Source organism: Cyprinus carpio, chromosome A3, assembly GCF_018340385.1.
Source record: "Cyprinus carpio isolate SPL01 chromosome A3, ASM1834038v1, whole genome shotgun sequence".
Taxonomy (NCBI): Eukaryota; Metazoa; Chordata; class Actinopteri; order Cypriniformes; family Cyprinidae; genus Cyprinus; species Cyprinus carpio.
In genome coordinates, this window is record NC_056574.1 from 26608272 (window position 1) to 26626612 (window position 18341).

An 18341-nucleotide genomic window follows, 5' to 3' on the forward strand; every position below is an offset into this window, starting at 1 on the left:
TGGACTTAAAGTAGGCCTACATGTGAATCATCAGTAGTTGAAAGGTGTCTCTATTGACACTCTTTTGCCTTTTCTTTTGCATTTAAATCTATATTACAAGCAATCCCGTGGGTCTTAAAGAACTTAGTTTTTCTACCTCCACAAGTGCATCTTTTATGTTGCCTTGTTTATCTAAAAGTGCACTTTTCCTTGTTTTAAACCTAGCTAAAGCTTCGTGTTGACTGTGAAACACGGTAGACTATAATTATATCAATTTATTGTGAAATTACTACATTTCTGTGTCAATCCATGTTCATTTTTACCGCGCTGTTACTTTAATTCAGCGCGTGCAGCGCAGCAAAAAATAGACGCGCCGCTCCTGATGCACCGCAAACGCTACGCAGCTCCAGTTCAATCATAACTCGTTTTTGTCTGAGGTTCTAGAGACAGGCTGAGATTGAAGATTTAGAAGGGTCAGTTTTTCGTTGTCAGGAATAAGCTTGTGTATATTGCTGCTGCATGCATGATGGCGTTAAATTGTTTTTGGGGTGTTTCTTACGCTTACGAAATCATTGGTTTAGTGCAAGCTTAGTAAAGTATGCGACACAGGACATGATCTCACAAGCCTTGTTATTATGAGGAACTGGTTTCTAAAACGATTTTTTTATTTCAAACAAGTAGGTTAGACAACACAAGCAAGCCTAGCTATTCATAGAGATCGAGGACAACACAAAAATTATGAAAAGGTGGGTATATTTTTTTTGTCATTCCTCAACTTTTTAAGCCAGTGTTTAGTCTGTGTGAAATCTGTTGACACTGTTCGCACAAAACATTCCAGGAAGTTGCTGTCTGCTCTGCTTTGGGTCCTGTTCATGACTGGGTTATGTAATGGATGCCTAGCGCCAGGGGGTGAGACCAAAACAAGTCATGCCTTTGCTCTTTTTTAATGTTTTAACTAACGAACTGTGTCCATTTGAAACCATTTTAACGCTAAGTATCGTATTTAGAAGATTATGACTTCGGATTACGACTGACAGAAAAGTTTATCGCCACTGAGGGAGGACGCGCCTGGATCCCCTGTGCGTTTACTGCGCCAATGAGAGCGCTCTCCGGCAGACAGGTCTGGTTCAGACGCAGTCCCGAGTTCCCCCTGAGCCCAGCCGAGGTGCAGAACAACCGTGGACTGATGAGACCGATGATTTCCACGGAATCAGAATGCAGCGTTGTTTTGCGGAACGTATGGGACACACCTGAGGAGTACGGGTTCATGTTAGAATGGGGAGCGAACGAAAGACACATTTTTCCTGATAGGGTTCAAGTGGTCTCATGTGTTGGTATGTAAGTGGAAACTGAAGAAAAAGGAAATGAATATTCTTTCCTTGATAATTATGGTAGCCTAACAGAGCTTTTCATTGTTTTGATATTTGAAATATTGCCATGACAGCACTGACAGTGCCACAGCAATTTTTATTGTTATATTTTATTAAATATATTTAATTCATCTGACTTGATTGCATAAAAACTCTTAGGCATTTGTATTTCAGTATATTAAATTATTATGTCATGTATTATTATTATTACATTTTTAAGTTATTCTATGGGTATTTTATTGGTATTTCGAATTCAGTTTGAAGGCAAGACACAGAGGTTTTGTTCAAATAACATTAACCTGATTTATATAATAATGTATCCCTTAAAATATGGTGTATGGTTGTGTACAGTGTTTTTTAGATTGGAGTGATAACACATTTCCAATGGCCCCTCTGTAAAAACATTTAACTCTAATGTGAAACAAGAATTTTGAATCTGGCTTTATCCAATTTTCAGATTACTTTTTGATATCAATGCAAAAGTGTGCATATTTAATTAACATGCAAATGTTAACAAATGTAACATTTCAGAAACCTTGCAATATAAAACAGTTGTCTTTAAGTGATATGATTAATCAGCTGGGGAAAACACGATGATATCTAAAATTGAAATCCCTAATCACCTGCAGTGTGTTGCCTCAATTTTGCATATTTCGTGTTGTTTACATGATTACATGTTATGTTTTAAACTTTTTATGTCTTTATTTTCTCTAGCGAAAGTGGAGCTGACTCCAAGCACTTACTCCAAGAACCTTTTAGCTGGAAAGGAGACTTTTTTAAACTGTAGCCTTTCAAAGCACTGCCCTGGTATTGATCCAAAGATAACCTGGAAAGGGTTCAACTCAAAACCACTATTAATGCAAAAATCTAAAAAAGAAATGCAAGAATATTCAGGGTTTTCTGAACGGCTCCTTTATACGCCTGTACCTGAGGATCATCAAGCAGAGATCACATGTGAAGCAACGTTTGGGAAAAATCTGAGTGCAAGTGCTAAAACAGTTTTGACGGTTCACTGTGAGTTATATTTCACATTATAATTCATTACACTGGAAAGCTTTTGATAACTCTTGCTGATAGTGTTTCATGATTGTGTATCTTGCAGCTCATCCTCAGATACTGAACAGCTCTGCATGCTCTCTGCTACAGGATCTGCTCACTTGTGTGTGTGTCAGTCAAGGAGTGCCTTTGCCTGATATTCACTGGCCTCTGCTACAAAACAAACACCATTTTACCAAAGGCAGAGCATCATACATCACCGTAAGAAGCACCTTCACAATGACTGTTGTGAACTTCACAAGTAACAGCACTGTCATGTGTGTCAGCAGAAACTACCTTGGTCAGACAAATATGACTCTTCCAGTCAACATCATTGAAGGTGAGCTGATTTAAATGTCAATAAGGTAACATTACCTAGCAGGAAAACATATGAGAAAAAAATGTTTTGCACTGTGTTTTAAATATTGCCCAAGCAGTAAAATACATTTTGCATTTCACTTTTTTAATTAATTGATACTGTACAGTGCTTGATCTACTATAGTCTAGGATAGAATATAGTGCTTGATTTTAAAATCTTCTGCCACATAGGTCTTAGAAATGCATATAGGTGGATAATCAAATTCCTGGTGATTGCATTATTGATTACACTGGCATTCTGTGTGATTTGTTTTTGGTAAGTAGTCTTAATCAATTGGTTTACTGATGTTTATTACATATTTGTAATGATATCATACAGTGCTGACACTACAAATCAATGTATGGTTTCTATTACTAGTTTTCATTAAAAATATTGAATGCTTTTTATCATTCCCAAAGATAACTGCCCACTTCGACATAACCATGTATTTCCGTTTCTGCAGGATGAAAGCTAAATACCAAAAACTAACAGAGGTGCCCTACAGCTCACTGGAAAAGAGAGCAGAGACACTGAATGCTGAAAACAACATAGAAACACCATGAACACTCGAATTGTTTCCTTAAGCAGCAAAACAGCAATGATTGCACATGTATACTGAAATTTTCAGAGATCTGCTTAACACAAATTTATAAAAGGCACTTCAAATCTTACGCATCAACGATTGGTTTAGCCCTTTACTTCTTTAAAACGGTCATGACCTCTTGGTATTTTCAAAAGAGCCTACCTTTTTTTAAAAGATGTGCTGTGTGAAATGTGCCACTGATATAATATGTTAAATACTTGTGCTATTTGGAAATTGTTCCTTTTACGGTGTCACAAGAATAATATCTAAAAATACATAACCTGTGTTGATGACCCTCAAAATAACCCCTCTGTATGCATATACATCCATAAACACTCTAGAAACCAAAGAGCTGTGGCAAAGCGTGTATTTATTATCACTTAAGTGAGCTGAAGAACATTTGGGGCAGGAAAATGAGAATCTTATTTCTTGGTTTCTTCTTCCTTGGAAAGAGTTTTAATGAACTCCTCTTTCTTAGCCTGCAGTCTCTCCTCACGACGTTTACGTGCCTCACGAGTCTTCGTGCGACGAGCCTCCGCCTGATCACTGCAGGGTAAAGGGACACACAGATTAGCACTGTTCTTGACAGCAGAGTAAGACCATGTTTTATCACATTTACAGCTAATTGCCATGGAAATTTTCACATTTTTCTCTCAATTCAAAAGATTCGTGATGAAATGCGATGAAGCAGCTAGGCAGTGTAATGATGCAGTGCACACTGGGTAATGTCATTTGATAACTTACGACAACAGCTTCTTGCGGGCCTTGTCTGCCTTGAGCTTGTGTATGTGCTCCATCAGGATACGTTTGTTCTTGAACACGTTACCCTTGGCCCTCAGATACAAACTGTGGTACCTGAAGGAGAAACAATTGTTAAACATTCATTAATTTGTGGATCCACACTTTCAGATTCTGTTATTAAGGAAAACTGATCTTGCCAAATCAAGATGTTCACAATAGCCATTAAGATAAAAAATTGCTATATGGTTATTGAGCATAACTGCATTAAAAAAAATAAACAATTTTGGAGTAGTTTGTGCAATTAAAATGAAAACAAGAGCTCACATGTGCCTGTCGATCTTCTTGGCCTCTCTGTAACGTCTCAGAAGTCTTCGCAGAATACGCATGCGTCTCATCCAGCACAGCTTCTCAGGCATACGAGCATTTGCCGTACCCTTTCTCTTACCTGCATGCAAACAAAACCGATCACATCACATCCAGAAAAGAGCTCAAGTATGATTAACCACTTTTTAGTGCCCTAGATTTTCCCCCCATTAATTTAAATTTCCTTTGGATTGCCAAGACTCCTGTTGTCATGGCAATAGCAACTAATAACCAAATGCCATTTAACTGGTACACACCAACACCCATGTGACGACCCTTTCGCCGTGCCAGTGTATTCTTGCGGCATCGAGCACGAGAGTGAACGGTTACAGGCTTCTTGATGATCAACCCATCCTTCACCAGCTTGCGAATCTGCTGCCCTACAAGATCAAAAGGAAGAAAATTACTACTCCGTGGCAAAAACGGTGTTTGCACCAATGCAGATAAAAGCATTGAAGGAGCTCCTAATTACTTACGAGAATTGGCATTGGCAATCTCATTGGTTTCATTTGGGTCCAACCACACTTTCTTCTTGCCACAGCGCAAAACGCTGGACGCCAACCTCTTCTGAAGCCTGAGCATGCTGGAAAAAAAGGGGGGACAGTCTTTCATTTTTTCTTTATAAGCTCGCTACAGCATTGTTTACACAAGTACAACATACCCGCATCTACTATTTTATTAACATAATATTATAATATAGACCTGTCATCTTACTCAAATCTAGCAAAATATGGAAAGATGAGGCCAAAATGCCTTGCTTTTCGGATAAGCAGAGCGTCGAAGTGACCCTAGTCTATACTGGGCATGATTGATGTTCATGTTGAGCACGCTTGCTAGCCGGCCTACTCGAGCCGCCACACCAAATGGACTTTGGCCGACTCAGATAAACAAAAATACACCTTAGTAATGTAAAACATAAGTATATTAAAACAAAGTACCACAAAATGATAAGCGTTTGCTATGATCGCTTTACTGAGCACAATGTAATACAATCTAGGCGTTACGTTGTTTGCAGATCGCAAGACGCAACATGGCGATTTTACCAAAATAGCAACGTTACACCAGAAATCGTCCTCAGGCGTTAAATTATTTGTTTTAAAACGTGTAAGGATTGTCCACCTCAACGTATAACATCTTTCAGCGTTAGATTCATAAGAAAAACCGAGTATTACACGTGTAAAGAAAATTTACCTCATGGCTGCTACTCAGCGGAAGTTAAAAGAGGTTGTCAGTGTCGGAGACTTTGCGATTATACGGTTATATTACGGGGAGGGGGGGCGATTACTCCAAAAGAAATAAATTACTGTAAGATTACTAGAAAAGCAGATGGTTATAAAGGCGTTAAATGTACGTATTCGGTGTGTAAACAGTACTTTAAACAGTTATATTACAACTTCATCACGTAAGAGTATTAATATGGGTTTAGAATATGATATGCCTACCTCGAAACACAGGAATGGTACGGTCCACGAATGACACAGCTGGGTGCTGTACTGTAGGGTGTTCGTAGGCTAGTTTTAGCGTGCAGTTTCACTGAAAAGACCACACGGGGACAGTGTTTTGCCTGTTGAAAGATGAGAACTTGTGGATTCTGTAGTACTGTAGTAGTGAATTCATATTTGACAAGCAAATAGATTGGTGATACAATAATGCAAAGTGCGGTATTAGAAGAATTAGCGAGAAAATGTGCAAATAATTGTCAAAGTCGCATACTCTCTCTCTCTCTCCCTATATATGCATACAATAACATGGTACATATAATATGTACTACATATAATATGGTACGTTTTTAGATATAAAAACAGCAATTAAAAATGGCACATTGTGATTTTCCTTAATAGTACAGAATCAATGGGTGTGGTGGTTTATCGTTCGTATGGAGCAACATTGTGCCGATTATGCCGTTAAACACAGTAGAACAGTCATCTCATAGTAATTCGATTCGATCAACCAATCGGGGCGAGGATAGTCCACTATCCCCGCCCCCTTCCAATCTGATTGATTGATAAGGGAAGGAGGGCGGGGCTTGGTCCCTCGGCTGAACAGCTGGAGACTAGGCTCGTTGTATTTGCAAAGGGAGAGGGTTTGTGCTCGACGCTACCAGGACTGGGCGCGCAACAGCGCAGTGACAAGCCATCCGTAAGCCACAGGAAGGAGGAAAACCACGTTCGTCTGTTTCATTTTATCTTTACTTATTCTAAAATGCATAATAAACTGAAAGCAGGCATTAAATGAAACAATAAAACCGAATTTAAAGTTCAAATCAATGGTACAGGAGGGTATTATGTCCAGGACGCCTTCCACATCAACGCAGGAAATCCAAATGGACATGTTCGACCACCCCGGCTCTCACGCTCAGGTAAGAGAGAGAGACACACCGTACAGCTTTTAGACAAGTGCACGCAGCCAGCGAAATACAAATTACAACCTGCGGCTCGCTATTTAAGCGTGACTGAGTGAAAAACACAGATTTTGTTTGTCGCGAGGATTAGCGGTTATCAGCCGTTGCTCTTGTAGTGGTTACTTGGCAACAAGGCTGCATCTTTGCGCTCGCGCTCGTCACAAGGTCTTTTAAAAGTGCGCTGCTAGAAAACAAGCGACTGAAAGTTGTTTATGCGTGAGCTACGTTGATTTGAATAGGGATATTTGTTTAATCATAAAGTGCATTTAGTGGGATAACATTATTTCATCACCTAGCCCCTGTTCACTCTGTCTCTCTAGACAGCTGGCCTACTAGAGTCTTGCATATTTTATGACAGTCTATTCTGTTGATAACTTATGAACCACCACACTTAAACAAGAGATCGCTTTTTTTGTTCAGTTTAAAGCACGTCTGATTTTAGAGCAGGGCTGATCGAAGTTGATTAAAAGTGCTGACAGACTAAGTGCTAGAAAGATGATGTCAATTTAAGCTATAAAACGTGATGTCATCCTATAGCGCTAACACCTTGGGGATTTTACCACAAACCACGCCCACACGGACCCACCAGTGACTTATATTAAAATTAAATTAAATTTATGCATTTAGCAGACGCTTTTATCCAAAGCGACTTACAGTGCATTCAGGCTATCAATCTTTACCTACAACAATAAAACAAACAAACAATCAACACCAGGCACGTGCACAGGTAGGGCTCAACCTGTGCAGAGCACATGCCCTTTTTGCCCTTACACTCCGAAGTGCCCTTTTCTTGGTGGTGTTTTTTTTTTTTTTTTAATCAATGCTATTGGTCACCCTTTACGTCTGTCTGTCTGTTTTACAAATATTTAGAAAATGAAAGTTCTTAAAACGAGCTTGTTTAAATCTTATTCGATCCTCAAGCTGTCAGTAAGCTGATAACTCCGCCCCCTCTATATTCATTGAATCAACTGAAGTTCCACAGCAGCCGCACAGTAGACAACAGCTGAGCTGAAGAAAGGTTTGCGAAGGGTAAATAAATATCTTGTTGTTTGAATAAGTACTACTAAACACTATGTCTATAAAGGCTCATATTTTATTTATTTGATGTCTGTCTGACTGACTCACTGACTGAGACATGTGGGACGTCGCCTGAGAGAGAGGGCTATAATTTGCCATCTAGTCATAGCCAATACATAGCCAACACTTAAATAGCTTGTGCATACAGTAGCATTTCATCTTTTATAAAATGCGATTGTGGCCAAATGCATTTTACCACAGGAAAAACTGAGCGCTCCGTCTATATAGCTACAAAAACTAGTTTGTAACCTGTCGCTAGATGAAAATGTAATGTGAGGCGCCGTCGCCGTTTTAATAACGGACAAAAAAAAAACAAAATTCACATTTGCACACATTCGCTGGTCAAAAACTATATATTGATAACTAATACAACAACATATAATTTGTTTTTACCATCGGAAAATCATAACAGGTGCGCCCCCGCGCGCTGTTTCGTACTGGAACTTTCACAAAGCGACGAGTGATCCTCGTCACCTAGATAACATATATAAGAAATTTCTTCTTTGATTTATGATTGCTGATACACTTAATTTATTAACATTTAGGCTAATCATGTTATGGTATACTATCCGCTCGTCCTCACATGTATAAAATGTAGTAAAACATGGTTTTACTACAGTAATGTAGTAGTAACTAAAAAAAATTACAGAAGATCACTGTGAAATCTTTATATTTTATCATGCAGAATGTAATTCATGATTCATTCCAAGGCTTCATTTATTTGATCCAAAATACAGCAAAAACAGTAATATTGTGTAATATTTTTACAATTTTAAATAACTGTTTTCTATTTGAATATATTTTAAAATGTAATTTATTTTTGTGATCAAAGCTGAATTTTCAGCATCATTACTCCAGTTCAGTACTCTTCAGTGTCACGTGATCCTTCAGAAATGCTTTTCACTGCAACGGTACTTTTCACACTATTTGTATTTATTTTTTCATTGCTGGCTAATTTTAGGGAAAGTGTAGTGAATAAGAAACCTTCAAGAGACCAACATCCCTGGTCCACCACAGTATCAAATTTTTGCCAGGTAGGCGGATACATGTTGGATATGTTATAGTAACGGTATGGCTACAGTTTCTTATAATCTGGAATTGAGTTGGACATAATTACTTAAATTATACTTCAAAAAAGTTTGTCAAAAATACTTGACTCATTGCTCACCTTCCCCTCTTCTCAATGTCATTCATAATCATGTTAACCAAATAATACAAATTAGCTTATAAAACCAAACAGAATAGCTAAAAAAGAGAATATATATATAATTTTTTTTCTTTGCAAAGTTCAAAAAAAAAAGTGCATAAAGTTCAATAAAAAAGATTTTGGTTTCTGTTTGTTTTTATAAGCTAATTTGTATTATTTGATTAACATGTTTATGTATGAGTCAAGTATTATTTTTTTTATATCTAATTATCTAATATTATTATTATGGTTGTTAGTAATCGTGAATAAATCTAAAGCTTTTGAGACTATTATTTTGTGTTATTGAATTTGTCATGAAGATGTGAGCATTTCTTCCTTTTATGCAGGCTTACTAAATAATCTTGATATAAAAAAAGGGAGGGGGGTGCCCCTTTTTCAGTTTCAGCACATGCCCCTCAAAAGGTCTGTGCACGGCCCTGTTTACCAGACCATCTATAGATCCATCCATCCATCCATCCATCCATCCATCTATCTATGGGTCAAAGACCAGACGTCCCATTTCGTTAATTGCATCAAATAAAATGTAAAAAAGTGAATTTATATGCAGCATATTAAATGCAAGTGTTTTCTTTAATGTTTCAAATATCTTTTTTGAAAATAAAATGTCAAAAATATGGGTGAAATAATGTTCCATCGTCATTAAGTGTAGCTGATATATTTATGTGAAAATAAAACAACATAGTTATTCTGACCTGTACTTATTAAAATGTATATGTAAGAATAAATGATCATACTAAATTGTATTATATTTTGATAACAAAACGTCTTGCTGACAAATGGATAAAACCTAGTGGTTTGAAGGATAGTGGGAAAGATTGGTAAAGAAATGTCAATTAATTAGTCTATCCTAAATGTGATCTCAGTGTTTGTTTTCCCAAGTGAAATTGAAAAAGAATGAAAAGAAGCCACACCTTACCATCTTTTCATCTCTTACTGTGTGCAAAATTAGCATTTGTTGCCAAAAAAGTACCAAAAAAAAAACACACCATCCCAATCTCAATTTAGCCTGATTTTCTTTAATCTTTTTCTATACAGTTCTGCTCATAAGTTTGCACACCCCTTGAAGAATATAAAATGTTAATACGTTTAACAAAATACGAGAGATCATGAAAATCGCATGTTATTTTCTTATTTGGCACTGTCACTACCCAAGACAAAATAATAATTGAATTGGGAAAAAAAAAAAAAAATAATAAAAAATTGTTCAAAATTTGACATACCCCTTAATCTTAATACTGTGTCATTATCTGGATGATCCATGACTGTTTTCATGTTTTGTAATAGCTGTTCATGAGCCAGTTGTTTGTCCTGAGCAGAAAAAAATCATCTGCAAATTTTTTGGTTTTCCAGCATCTTCTGCATATTTGACCCCTTTCTAACAGTGACTATGATTTTAAGATCCATCTTTTTAGGACAACTAAGGGACTCATGCACTACTATTACAAAAGGTGAAAACATTTACTGATTCCTCTCTCTGGCTCTGCCTTTTTCTGTGTTTGTGGTTTGTTTCAGAGGATGGTTGATGTATGAATGTACACCTGTTCCATACAGGCCACTCATCATCCTGTTCAGCACAGCTTATTACTGCGTGTGGTGTGCGGATGGATGTTTCAGTAGTGTTTCTGAAGGCTAGGGCTGTATTTATATAATGGTCTTTATGTAATGCGGTAGCGTGAATGTGTGTGACCTGTGCTGTGGAGAGGTGCTCTATCTGAATCATGTCTATACATAGCTGTGAGGAGGCAGAGTGTCGAGAAGCGAGTGTGTATGTGTGTGAGAGCACACTGGTTGAGTACAGGAAAAAAAAGTGTATTTCTGTTGAATTTCTGTTAAGGATAGGACAATAAGTGAGTATTTTATGTAGTTTTTAATTGGATGGATATTATTAGCCACATATGGTCAGTTGAGGACACTGTTTAAACTTCACTAAGCTTTCTCTCCTCACCTCTCCTCTCCTCTCCTCTCCTCTCCTCTCCTCTCCTCTCCTCTCCTCTCCTCGCCTCTCCTCTCCTCGCCTCTCCTCTCCTCTCCTAATTCTCTCCCCTACTCCTCTCTCCTCCTCGCCTCTCCTCGCCTCTCCTCCCTCCCCTCGCCTCTCCTCTCCTCTCCTCTCCCTCTCCTCTCCTCTCCCCTCCTCGCCTCGCCTCTCCTGTCCTCTCCTGTCCTGTCCTGTCCTGTCCCTCCTGTCCTCGCCTCTCCTCCCTCTCCTCTCCTCTCCTCTCCTCCTCCCTCTCCTCTCCTCTCCTCTCCCTCTCCTCTCCTCTCCTAAACTCTCATCTCCTCACCACTCCAAAACACTCCTCTCCTCTCCTCTCCTCTCCTCGCCTCGCCTCGCCTCGCCTCTCCTCGCCTAGCCTCTCCTCTCCTGTCCTCTCCTGTCCTGTCCTCGCCTCGCCTCGCCTCGCCTCGCCTCGCCTCTCCTGTCCTGTCCTCGCCTCGCCTCTCCTCTCCTCTCCTCTCCTCTCCACACCTCACCTCACCTCTCCTCGCCTAGCCTCTCCTCTCCTGTCCTCTCCTGTCCTCTCCTGTCCTGTCCTGTCCTGTCCTGTCCTCGCCTCTCCTGTCCTGTCCTGTCCTGTCCTCGCCTCGCCTCGCCTCGCCTCGCCTCGCCTCGCCTCGCCTCGCCTCTCCTCTCCTCTCCTCTCCTGTCCTCTCCTGTCCTGTCCTGTCCTGTCCTGTCCTCGCCTCTCCTCTCCTCGCCTCGCCTCGCCTCTCCTCGCCTCGCCTCGCCTAGCCTCTCCTCTCCTCGCCTCTCCTCTCCTCTCCTCGCCTCTCCTCTCCTCTCCTCTCCTGTCCTCTCCTGTCCTCTCCTGTCCTGTCCTGTCCTTGCCTCGCCTCTCCTCTCCTCTCCTCGCCTCGCCTCGCCTCTCCTCTCCTCTCCTGTCCTGTCCTGTCCTGTCCTCGCCTCTCTCCCTCCTCTCCTCTCCTCTCCTCGCCTCGCCTCGCGCCTCGCCTCGCCTCGCCTCTCCTCTCCTCTCCTGTCCTGTCCTGTCCTGTCCTCGCCTCGCCTTTCCTCTCCTCGCCTCTCCTCACCACGCCTCTCCTCTCCTCTCCTCTCCTCTCCTCGCCTCGCCTCTCCTCTCCTCGCCACGCCTCGCCTCGCCTCGCCTCGCCTCGCCTCGCCTCGCCTCTCCTCTCCTCTCCTCTCCTCTCCTCGCCTCGCCTCGCCTCTCTTCTCCTCGCCACGCCTCGCCTCGCCTCGCCTCGCCTCTCCTCGCCTCGCCTCGCCTCGCCTCGCCTCGCCTCGCCTCGCCTCTCCTCTCCTCTCCTCGCCACGCCTCTCCTCTCCTCTCCTCTCCTTGCCTCTCCTCGCCTCTCCTCTCTTCCTGTGATGAACTAGTGTTGACACTGTGTAACTCTAAAATCATTCCTCCTGATCTGCCCCATGGCACAGCTTTCCCCCGTTTATTACCTAATTAGAATCAGAGGCTGTTTGTCAACAGGAAATCTCTCATCACCACAGTAATACATCCCTCCTCCCTCCCTTGACATTTTGCTGGCCTTTCTAAGATCTGGTTTTGGAGTATATTAGCATTTCCAGCTTCTCTCAAAGCTTTCAGATTAAACAGTTTATGGTGTTTAAAGATGGCTGATAGATTAAAACATTTTATATATGTCTTTGAATGCTGTGTTGGATAAAAGTAAAGGTGGTGCCAAAAATACAAGAAAGTTATTTTAGTCTTGTTATTGTTAACTAAAACTGCTGCAGCTACTGAAATAAAGATTAAATAAAATAAGTTATGAATAGTACATGAATAGTACATGTTGTAGGGATATGTTGATATAGTTCCCTACGGTTGTAGGGAAATAATGAGAAGAATAACAATGTGCAGTAAACGGTAAAACGGTTTGCACTACAAAGCAGTGTGTTCATAATTAAGACAATGCATTCATATAATATGATAAGACACTCCAATTTGCAATATCAAGAAGCAAAATGAGCTTTGTACAGCTAAAAATAGCTGGATGCGGGTGACACCGGAAGCCAGACCCATAAAAATTATAAATGGCTGTGCCCACTCTTACAGGAAAAATAAGGTAGATGGGTGAATGACGGATAAGGATTTAAAATGTGAAAAAAAATAAAACTGGCAAAAAATTTAAATTTTAGGACTTTCTATACTTATTAGAGTGTTGTGTATGTAATGCAATGATATTTACACATTTCAAGAATGTAATTAACCATTTTTTTTGGTGAATCAGATCTTTTTCCCCATGAAAATGTCATTCCTGGGTAACGTAATGAATTTTTAAATTAATTAAATTTCTACCATTGTTGGCATATAAAAAAATGTACTGATCTCCATATTTGGAGCTCAACAAACAATTAGTGCTCAGAAAACTACATTTTAATCACAATTAATATAATCAATTTGGGATTTCATATAGACACGGGCTCATTTTTGGCTGCTGCTAACTCAAAATTCAGAACCAAATAAAAAAAAAACCTGGAAAATGTTTAAAAATGTTTTCCAATAAAGTAAATAAGACTTATTTTATCATTAACTCAACAAAAAAACTGAATTGTGTAATCTAACACACAAAATATGGGTTAAATGAATTGCCTGTGTCACCGTTAGCCGGAATGACATACTGTTAGACAGAATGACATTCTGCAATATAATCTCTCAAAAAATTAGCATATCATGAAAAGGTTCTCTAAACGAGCTATTAACCTAATCATCTGAATCAACTAATTAACACTAAACACCTGCAAAAGATTCCTGAGGCTTTTAAAAAACTCCCAGCCTGGTTCATTACTCAAAACCGCAATCATGGGTAAGACTGCCGACCTGACTGCTGTCCAGAAGGCCATCATTGACACCCTCAAGCGAGAGGGTAAGACACAGAAAGAAATTTCTGAACGAATATAGGCTGTTCCCAGAGTGCTGTATCAAGGCACCTCAGTGGGAAGTCTGTGGGAAGGAAAAAGTGTGGCAAAAAAAACGCTGCACAACGAGAAGAGGTGACCAGACCCTGAGGAAGATTGTGGAGAAGGACCGATTCCAGACCTTTGGGGACCTGCGGAAGCAGTGGACTGAGTCTGGAGTAGAAACATCCAGAGCCACCGTGCACAGGCGTGTGCTTTTGAACCAGAAACAGCGGCAGAAGCGCCTGACCTGGGCTACAGAGAAGCAGCACTGGACTGTTGCTCAGTGGTCCAAAGTACTTTTTTCGGATGAAAGCAAATTTTGTATGTCATTCGGAAATCAAGGTGCCAGAGTCTGGAGGAAGACTGGGGAGAAGGAAATGCCCAAATGCCTGAAGTCCAGTGTCAAGTACCCACAGTCAGTGATGGTCTGGGGTGCCATGTCAGCTGCTGGTGTTGGTCCACTGTGTTTTATCAAGGGCAGGGTCAATGCAGTTAGCTATCAGGAGATTTTGGAGCACTTCATGCTTCCATCTGCTGAAAAGCTTTATGGAGATGAAGATTTCGTTTTTCAGCACGACCTGGCACCTGCTCACAGTGCCAAAACCACTGGTAAATGGTTTACTGACCATGGTATTACTGTGCTCAATTGGCCTGCCAACTCTCCTGACCTGAACCCCATAGAGAATCTGTGGGATATTGTGAAGAGAAAGTTGAGAGACGCAAGACCCAACACTCTGGATGAGCTTAAGGCCGCTATCGAAGCATCCTGGGCCTCCATAACACCTCAGCAGTGCCACAGGCTGATTGCCTCCATGCCACGCCGCATTGAAGCAGTCATTTCTGCAAAAGGATTCCCGACCAAGTATTGAGTGCATAACTGAACATAATTATTTGAAGGTTGACTTTTTTGTATTAAAAAAACACTTTTCTTTTATTGGTCGGATGAAATACGCTAATTTTTTTTGAGATAGGAATTTTGGGTTTTCATGAGCTGTATGCCAAAATCATCAGTATTAAAACAATAAAAGACCTGAAATATTTCAGTTGGTCTGCAATGAATCTAAAATATATGAAAGTTTAATTTTTATCATTACATTATGGAAAAATAATGAACTTTTTCACAATATGCTAATTTTTTGAGAAGGACCTGTAGACATTAATAAGCAGTTTATAAATACAGCTATAAATGCTTTATTTTTGATTTAAAAGCATATCTATAATGTGTTTAATAATTGTATTTTCATACTTTAATTTCATACTTATGGATAGGCTTATAAATCAAGCATTAAGCATTTATAGCTGCATTTATAAAATTCTTATTAATGTTAAGTAATGCTTTATAAACAAATTAACTGTTTAATGATGCTTAACTAATGATTAATAACGTGTAGTTATTATAACGTATTACCAAATGTGGATATATTAATAAAAAATTATTACATTATTCATGATTTGACCATTAACATTACAAAAGTTCAATTCAATGATAATTGAATGTGAATCATATGAAATCAAGATGAATGACAGCAAAAATACGGCAAAAAACATACAATTATGTAAATAATGTTAATGTTAATAATATAACTATAATAACTATACCTAAAAGTTTACAAATGTTAATTAAAAACTAGATTGTTATGCCTATGTCATTCTGGATAACGGATGACATGTCCTGGCTAACAGAAGTTTTGTTGTTATCCAAGAATGACATGTTGTTATCCAGGAATGACAAAGTAAACATTTTTCTTTATAATCAGGCACTAATTTAAACCCACCTATGGAAAACTACAACTTAGCCATCATCGCTTTAAGGTAATCTTTTAGATCAAATAGATAGTTGTTTTAATATAAAAACATTATAAATAGTTTATCAGTGTTATCCAAAAGGACACATGATATTGCTACAAAGTGCATCAGTGACCGAAAAGGTCAAAATATCAACATTTTAAGAGACGCTTACTCACCTTTGCACATGTTCTGGTGCTCCTTCAGGGTCTTCTTTTTGATACAATATTATGTCACATGACATACCACAATGCATTATGGTCTAAAATGGTCATTGGTGTCTGTTATCCAGGAATGACATTACAGAAATCACAATTTGGGGACCAAAAGTCTTTCTGTCATTAAAATGTAATTAAGCTTAGTATTATAACCATATTTGCAGGTATCGTTTTAAAACATCAATACAATTATGCCCAAGTAGATTTTAAATATTTTTATTTTTATTTTTTACATTTTTATTGTATTTTTGTATTCAGATTTTTAGTCGGGACAGTTACCCGGAATGACATTTTGGGACTTTTGAGCTCAATGGATCCTTAAAGATTAATTATTTATAATGAATTCTCACATGAGTAATTAAAGAGGGGAAAGTTGAGTCATTTAATGAAATGCATTTAAAAATGTATACATTTTTAATATTATGAATATGCTTTGGACACCAGAATTGACACGCCACGTCATTGACCCAGATAAGGTTTTAGTTATGATTAAACGGATTAAGAGAGTAACAAAGAATTAAAGACAAAGGATCCCAAAAATAACAAGTTAGTGTCAAATGTTGTTTTCAAACCATTTTACTTCCATAATCAGATGTATTTCTGAGTGAAACACATTTAAGAAGGAAAATGTATAGTGTATGACTTGATTTTTATAATTTAGCAATAGATTGGATCATTGCAAACAAGAATTTTTCATTTTATTTAAATTGGAGCTTTTTAAGTTTTTAATATAATGTATATATTTTATTTCTGTATTATTTTAACCATTTCTTTACTGGGAATAATGCAAACAAGTGATTTATGCACAGCAAGACCAGTATTGTGCTTTAAGGAAGTAAATTGGGTTAACTAAATTTTATGTTGACTTTAATAAAATGCATTAATGAAGGTAAAGAAGTATTTCTAGTGTCTGGCATATACCACAATAACTTGCAATGGCAGTGCTCAGTTATGGCTTTTTGTGACTGTAATGTCTATTATGAATCTTCTATGATGATGCAGTAGCAATGCAGACAGTGCGGTTCTGTCCTGTTCTGTTTGGTTTTAAATGCATGTTTTATGATTTCACTGGCACTGATAGAGGCAAGACCTTGGGATATTACCAATATTGGGAAAGATGTGGCATTGTGGTTTGATCTATGCAATAGTTTGCAGTAAGCTTGCAACTGGTTTGTGTCTGTAATCATAATATTACATAGAGTAAACCTTTGTTGTTGAGGCTTGTTTTCTGTCTGTGTGTTCCCAAAATCAACTACACAGTAAATGACTTTGTCAGAATTTGCACTAGTTTTATTTTATATTTTATTTCCTTAACCGCAAAAAGGATTTCATATTTGTATATTTGAGACATTCAAGCACAAATATGTTATACAGCAACTTTCAGATGTTCTTCCCCATTAAGCAATTATGACAGTGTTTACTGTCTGGACCTTGTATGACCCCTAGATAATAACTTTCCAATCCCTTTTATTGGGTTTAATTTTCTTCTGTTAAAGTGCTTTTACACATCCCAACTTTAAGCCAGTAATTCATAGTTGGTTACCTGAAAGGTCTAAACCCTTTCAAAGCACTGATCTGTTTGTTTGCGCATCCCAACCAGCCTGAAATAATATAGTAACACTGGATGAACCAATGGTGTGAGTTTGGGGCGGGACTATCTGTTTGTCAAATGAGTGTCATACAATGTCATGCAATTTGACAACAATCATTATTTTACATACTTTTGCACATTTCAATTTAAACTAAAACTGCCTGCTGGTTGTTGTAGAGATTTAGACATTTTACCTGATAAAAAGGGGAAGGAGTCGTGGGTTTCAGGTAAATAAAAACAATGGTTCTCCAAGCATTTATGTCATAAAGCCTGTGTGTATCGCTGTTAATGCAGGTTTTGAACATATTACAGTGTTGCCTGATCCATCAGGGTCTTTTAGTGCCACCAAACCCAATTAGCCTTCTTCTGGTCTCCATGGCAATGGAGTCTGGCGCCTATGAATGCCACATAGAGGGCCTTGCCGAGAGCAGCTAGGCCATTGGCCAATGTTAAAGCCAATCAGATTACTGATTCCCAGAGAACAGTGGCGGACATGAGTAATTATGGGTAATCATATCTGGACACAGAGACATGGTCTAAAATCCACATTGTATGTGTGTGTGAGTGGGTGAGTGGGCATGCATACAAAAAAGTGTCTATTCTTTTCTAATTACTTTCTCTCTAATGTTTCAGGGGAAGTATGCAAAGAGGAAGAGCCGTTTCAAACGTTCAGATGGCAGCACCTCCTCAGACACAACCTCTAACAGCTTTGTCCGACAGGTAAGAAGCCAAAATTTCTTGTGTTTGTCACTCTTGCCTC

At 38.9% G+C, this 18341-nt stretch overlaps 3 protein-coding genes across 12 annotated transcripts in view; 2 read left to right on the top strand and 1 right to left on the bottom strand.

Annotated features, from left to right (window-relative positions):
- The first annotated feature begins 323 nt into the window (after positions 1-323).
- On the top strand, positions 324-3674 carry bckdhbl (branched chain keto acid dehydrogenase E1 subunit beta, like). Of its 5 annotated transcripts, none has more exons than XR_006155089.1 (8): positions 324-452; positions 661-725; positions 818-888; positions 987-1313; positions 2064-2363; positions 2496-2724; positions 2934-3018; positions 3206-3674. XR_006155089.1 is itself a non-coding variant. In XM_019076665.2 (8 exons), the coding sequence occupies exons 2-8, from the start codon at positions 718-720 to the stop codon at positions 3303-3305; spliced, it is 1164 nt and encodes a 387-aa protein (XP_018932210.1). In that variant the 5' UTR covers positions 325-452; positions 661-717; the 3' UTR covers positions 3306-3674. The 5 variants fall into 5 exon arrangements, 4 of the variants coding, with proteins under 4 accessions (XP_018932210.1, XP_042582758.1, XP_042582762.1 ...); XM_019076665.2 differs by having other exon boundaries at positions 325-452; positions 2452-2724; XM_042726824.1 differs by having other exon boundaries at positions 325-452; positions 990-1313; positions 2452-2724.
- A 4-nt stretch (positions 3675-3678) lies between these two features.
- Positions 3679-5690, bottom strand: LOC109059508 (60S ribosomal protein L19-like). Its single transcript, XM_019076703.2, has 6 exons — positions 5621-5690; positions 4906-5012; positions 4687-4809; positions 4391-4511; positions 4070-4180; positions 3679-3871 (listed from the first exon to the last, which is right to left on the bottom strand). The coding sequence occupies exons 1-6, from the start codon at positions 5623-5625 to the stop codon at positions 3748-3750; spliced, it is 591 nt and encodes a 196-aa protein (XP_018932248.1). The 5' UTR covers positions 5626-5690; the 3' UTR covers positions 3679-3747.
- A 755-nt stretch (positions 5691-6445) lies between these two features.
- Positions 6446-18341, top strand: part of LOC109059460 (voltage-dependent L-type calcium channel subunit beta-1-like) — a 41949-nt gene continuing 30053 nt past the window's right edge. The window contains exons 1-3 of one of the 6 annotated variants that reach the window (XM_042726847.1): positions 6446-6595; positions 6705-6788; positions 18215-18301. In XM_042726847.1, coding sequence (XP_042582781.1) covers positions 6714-6788; positions 18215-18301 — 162 coding nt within the window. In that variant the 5' untranslated portion in view covers positions 6446-6595; positions 6705-6713. Of the gene's footprint in view, positions 6789-18214; positions 18302-18341 lie in introns of all 6 variants that reach the window. The other 5 variants (XM_042726842.1, XM_042726863.1, XM_042726843.1 and 2 more) reach the window with 5 other exon arrangements.

Excerpts from the sequence above, each read along its gene's own strand:
- bckdhbl (XM_019076665.2), top strand. Across the intron at positions 1,314-2,063 it reads TCAAGTGGTCTCATGTGTTG|CGAAAGTGGAGCTGACTCCA; the intron begins GTATGTAAGTGG and ends TATTTTCTCTAG. Across the intron at positions 2,725-2,933 it reads TCCAGTCAACATCATTGAAG|GTCTTAGAAATGCATATAGG; the intron begins GTGAGCTGATTT and ends TCTGCCACATAG.
- LOC109059508 (XM_019076703.2), bottom strand. Across the intron at positions 4,512-4,686 it reads GGGTCGTCACATGGGTGTTG|GTAAGAGAAAGGGTACGGCA; the intron begins GTGTGTACCAGT and ends GTTTGCATGCAG. Across the intron at positions 3,872-4,069 it reads GCCCGCAAGAAGCTGTTGTC|TGATCAGGCGGAGGCTCGTC; the intron begins GTAAGTTATCAA and ends TTTACCCTGCAG.